Here is a 4,721-nt window from a genome sequence, read left to right as displayed (position 1 = left end):
TAATGCCTTGAATCAGTATATCTTGTATTTTCGCCTCCTAATAATACTATTCTCCTTCTGCCCGTGGACTAGCCAACACAACGTTTGTGAACCACGTAAATCTGTGTTTTTCGATTGTTTATTATTTTTTATCTTTCATTAATTCCGCACAACATTTACCAATCAATTCTTATCACATATATACATTTTTTCCCTAAGAGCAATCATCTTCCATATTGTGGAAGGTAAAACTATTTTTATTGGTCGGGAGTATTACTTTCGAAGTACTATAAAATTTCAGATTGACGAGTTAGTTGTAATATTTTGGAGTTAGATATTTCTTTTCTAAAAAAAAATGTGAGAAATTTAAAAATTATAACTAGAAAATGTAAGTTAGATATTTCATCTCCTTATCCGGATATTCTTTTGTTGCTCTCAAAGTGAAATCTGAACCTTTGATTTCCCTGCGGCTTCCACTCTCCCGCCAATCTCCCATAGGTGCTCCTTCAAGTGCTAAAACAATAACGATGACTTCTCCTCTGAATTGCAGCATTATGTGCCCAAACAGAGCTATATTCCATGTCGGTAATTCAAGTATTCCTTTGTTGCGATTGGGTACTGGACATTTTCAAACTCGAATTGACGGTTGGTTACTCTTCTCTTCCCTCTTCTTTGTTTTTGCTTTTCTGTCAGGGTTAGGGTTTCTGGCAGTAGGAATTTGGGCAGAAATAGAGTTTAGGGAAAGAGATGAACAGAGAATTAGGAAGAAGAGAGTAGAGATTATCAGTATATTCTATTTTATTCTCTTCTTACTCGTAAATGATTCAATTTAGTTTGGGGGTTCACTTAATAATTACAATCCTAGTTTGATTTTCAGTAAATTATACCATGATCCATAACTTCACATTTCACTTGAAATATATAAATTCTGCTCCAATTCCTAATACACTTTCTCCCGAAATGATTGTTGGTCATTGAATCATAAGCAGTTTCAGGTCATTTTGGATTAATTGGACAAAAATATCAAGATGTGGACTAAATTGTTTCCTAAAAGTTCATTTTGGATTAAATCTATTGAGAACTAAGAGTAACTGCACAACAATGTGCATTTGGCATGGTTTTCCGAGGGTTTCTTAGTGAGAAACATTCGTTAGAACGAATGGTGCTTTATTGTGTACATAGCTGAAAACATCTATTGAAAAATAGTTAATTCAACTTTCAAATACATTAAGATTTAGTGAAAAAACTCATGGCCAATAATTCCACAATAATAACCGCAAGGTTACTTCCTGGAGGCGCGAGGTTGTATTCAAATAGATATTAATAGTTTACTGAACAAATATTCTTGTTCAGTGTCTTTACAATCTGTATTTATGCAGAAGTTATCTAAATTTTATATATATGATAGCAAGCTTCAGTTTCTCTTCATTTCCACAATGTACTCTGCCTCAGACTATGCCTTTACCCGAGTCTGAGTGTTTTGCATACTTCTTGTAAGGTTATCTACTTCCAATTACCATATGTTTAGTATTTGCCCGACCGACTCAGGACTGAGAAAATCAAGTTCTGTCGTGGATATAGCAAGTAGATTATCATTGTTGCTTCCATATATTTCTCATATTCACAAGTTCATTACCGTCATAGTGCTGAATATGTCATCAAATTAGCAACACAAATTCATTTTTTCATATTTAATTTGATTATTCTCTTCGTGATGTCAGTGTTAAGAAATCTGTAATCATATTGACATCATTAGCGAACATAACACATGCTATTATATTAAGTGTTATGACTTCCAATGTTTCATTATTTATCTTCATTTTTACTGTTCAGGAAAGTTAGTTTCACAAAGCTTGTATCGGAAGAACACATTTTCTTTCCCAAGCAACATCAGGTCAAAAAAAGTAATATCCCTTACCCCCAGGAGTAGCGATTCCTCAAACTCCAGCAGCAGCAGCAGCGAAGATGGTTCTTCTAATCAAGAGAAGGCATGTACGAGTTACTTCTTTTCGGGTTACATTCCAAATTGTTAACTGGCACTTTAATTCTCTTGACCTATATTCTTTTTTCTTAGCTCCTAATTGACAATTAAAGTCATCCCTTCCATTACAGTTGTGATAACCCGGTGTTTCTCATATAGGTGTTTCTCATATCTTTGTGTATTTGTTCCTTCAACAGGCGCGTTTTGGATACAATAGGAAGGATGTTTTATTGATCGGAATTGGAGTTACTGTTCTTGGCATAGGCTTGAAAAGTGGATTAGAGGTATCTTAATTATATTTCTTTTATTATATGTTCATTCTTGCTTTAAATTCCTTCTTTCTCCGTCTCATTTAGTGTCGATTTGTTTTTCTTCGTAATATATTTAGCTTAGCCCATGTAAAGTATAGATTATCATATAACTTATTAGCACGAATTGATGCTAAGTTTTAATGTTATTCCACACATAATCCTATGTTCTTTTTTTTAATGTACTTGGCAGTTTGTTGGGGTTGATCCTTTACAAGCAGGAAATGTTGTTCAATTGATTCTCGTCTTGGGCCTAACGGTTGGATGGATTTTCACCTACATCTTTAGGGTCTCGAACAAGGAAATGACGTATGCTCAACAATTGCGTGACTACGAGTACAAAGTGATGGAGGTAGTTTTTGTTCATTGTATCGAAAATCTATTTTGAAATGTTCTTGCTGAACTCATAATTCTGGCAATAGTGTTCCGAAATTCTGAAAACGAAGTCCTGGAAAACCTCCAACGAAAGCTTTGTCCAATTTGGTTGTTCCTTGAAATTGTACAGCTTTTATTAGATTGCATATCGCAAACACATATCTCGGTTTTCCTTTTCATTGAAAGAATCAAAACGCAATATTTGAGAACTTGAACTAGAATCTAATGTGTTCTTTTTTCTTCTTGTTATATTATAACTCTAATGAATCACCGGACCTTATTTCGATATCTCAGAAACGGTTGGAAGGTTTGACAGAGGCAGAGTTAGCAGCATTGCTTGAACAAGTCGAGGAAGAGAAGAGACAGATGGCGAGTGGCGAGCAGATCAATTGAAGTTCGCATATCGTTTGAGCTCAAGCCATTTAAGAAAAACACGGTCCTATCGAGTGTGAGGTAATGATATTTGATGTAATGTAAATAATTCTGTTACTATATGAGAGATTTTCTAGCTGCAAAAATCAACTCTTTGAATGTATAAACATCTACATTTTACTTCTTATAGGAAATCAATAAACTTTGAAGAAAAAAACATTATGTATATGAATTCAAAGAGCAGTTATTAGAGTATTTGAATATGGTGTTTCATCAGTAGCGTACCTGGATCCTGAGTGACCAAATGAATTTGGTCATTCACCGTTAGATATAGGCTCATAACAGTGAATGACTGAATTCATATGGTCACTCAGTGTCCCGATGTTATCACATACCATCCCTATTTGCTTCAAAATGGACAGAATTTTATGTGTACAAAAGTGGAACTTTCTTAAGGTTGAGTGCTACTTTTGTATTTCTTAAAGAAATTGACTATGAATGATTTAGGCTAAATTTCATCCGTGGTGTACAACATTTGCTCCGTTTCACACTTTGGTGTATAACCTTCAATTTGTCTCACTAATATGTACGACTTTATAAGTGACCTCCCACTATGGCGTATAGCAGGTAAAAGTGACCGGTCAACGCTCAGTCAACGCACCACCTCATCTTTGACCGGTCAAAAAGTCAAATTTTTCATAAATTACTTATATACCCTTATTTAAAAAAGACTTATTTTCTTTATTAATTCTCTTTCTCTCTCTTTCCCTTTTCCTTTCTCTTTCTTAGATTCTCTCCTCTCTTTCTTTCTCTCTCTAAGATAATAAACTGCAAAGCTCTATCTTCCTCCTTCTCATACACATCTTTTCCACCAAATAAAACTCCAATTCATCTTTTGGGACTTAATATATCTCCATCGTTAATCTTCATTTATTCCCTTCTTGGGTTTTAGTTCGCCATTCCTGAATGCCTGTTGCTGCTGCTTCTGAGAGCTTTCAGATTTACTAGGTGGTTTGGAAGATTTAATGGAAGTTCCCATCCTTTGTAACTTTTGCCAAGTCAAGCCCATTTTTGATGGATCTCCCAAATGGATAAATAAAAATATCTTAATATAGTGGCAGACAAGAATGAACAAAAATCCAACCTAATTTTGATGGCTGCAAATTTTCTCAAACCTGTAGAATTATTCCAACTATGTCATGTTTCATTGCCCACGCAATTGTTTCTAAGGAGCATAGGAGCATTATCAAGCAATTAGGAGTTAACATTTCTTTGCGTAACTAATTTCTGGTAATGTTCGCGTATTGCATTGACCAGTTTTGAGCATGGCTATCCTAGATACCAGAGAAAAAAGGTTCAAACTCGACCTGAAAGGTGCCAATTACATCTATTGGACCATACGAAAATACAAGCTAGGAACAGTCTACACGGGTTTGTAGACAGCAGAAATGGGCAAAATTAATTTATGAAATTATTAAAATAGAGAAACAATTTCAATTATAGTCTTGATATTTTTTTAATTTTGAAAGTTGTAATGAGAGACAAAGAGGTTAGAGAGAAAGAAATTTGGAGAGAGAAAGAAATGGAAGGAAGAAGATGAATAGATGGAGAAATAGGGGTAAAAAGTAATTTTATATTAAGTGGTTGATTTTTTCTTCTTTTTGACCGGTCAAAGCTGAGGTGGCGCGTTGACTGAGCGTTGACCG

The 4,721-nt window shown here is 34.7% G+C and overlaps 1 protein-coding gene across 1 annotated transcript; it reads left to right on the top strand.

Annotated features, from left to right (window-relative positions):
- Positions 1-393: 393 nt before the first annotated feature.
- On the top strand, positions 394-3,276 carry LOC136217330 (uncharacterized). The gene is made up of 5 exons (XM_066003930.1): positions 394-624; positions 1,813-1,967; positions 2,158-2,244; positions 2,462-2,620; positions 2,938-3,276. Exons 1-5 carry the CDS (start codon positions 507-509, stop codon positions 3,034-3,036), a joined length of 618 nt encoding a protein of 205 aa, XP_065860002.1. The 5' UTR covers positions 394-506; the 3' UTR covers positions 3,037-3,276.
- Positions 3,277-4,721: the final 1,445 nt, after the last annotated feature.

The sequence above is a fragment of the Euphorbia lathyris genome, chromosome 2, assembly GCF_963576675.1.
Source record: "Euphorbia lathyris chromosome 2, ddEupLath1.1, whole genome shotgun sequence".
Lineage (NCBI taxonomy): Eukaryota > Viridiplantae > Streptophyta > Magnoliopsida > Malpighiales > Euphorbiaceae > Euphorbia > Euphorbia lathyris.
Note: the sequence above shows the minus strand (reverse complement) of the source record. Positions and strands in the feature narration are given on the sequence as shown.

What these genes read in the sequence shown, in the direction of transcription:
- LOC136217330 (XM_066003930.1), top strand. Translation starts at nt 507, where the DNA reads ATGACTTCTCCTCTGAATTGCAGCATTATGTGCCCAAACAGAGCTATA. An exon ending in TTTTCAAACTCGAATTGACG is followed by an intron (nt 625 to 1,812) that starts GTTGGTTACTCT and finishes TTTACTGTTCAG; the next exon opens with GAAAGTTAGTTTCACAAAGC. An exon ending in ACGAGTACAAAGTGATGGAG is followed by an intron (nt 2,621 to 2,937) that starts GTAGTTTTTGTT and finishes TCGATATCTCAG; the next exon opens with AAACGGTTGGAAGGTTTGAC.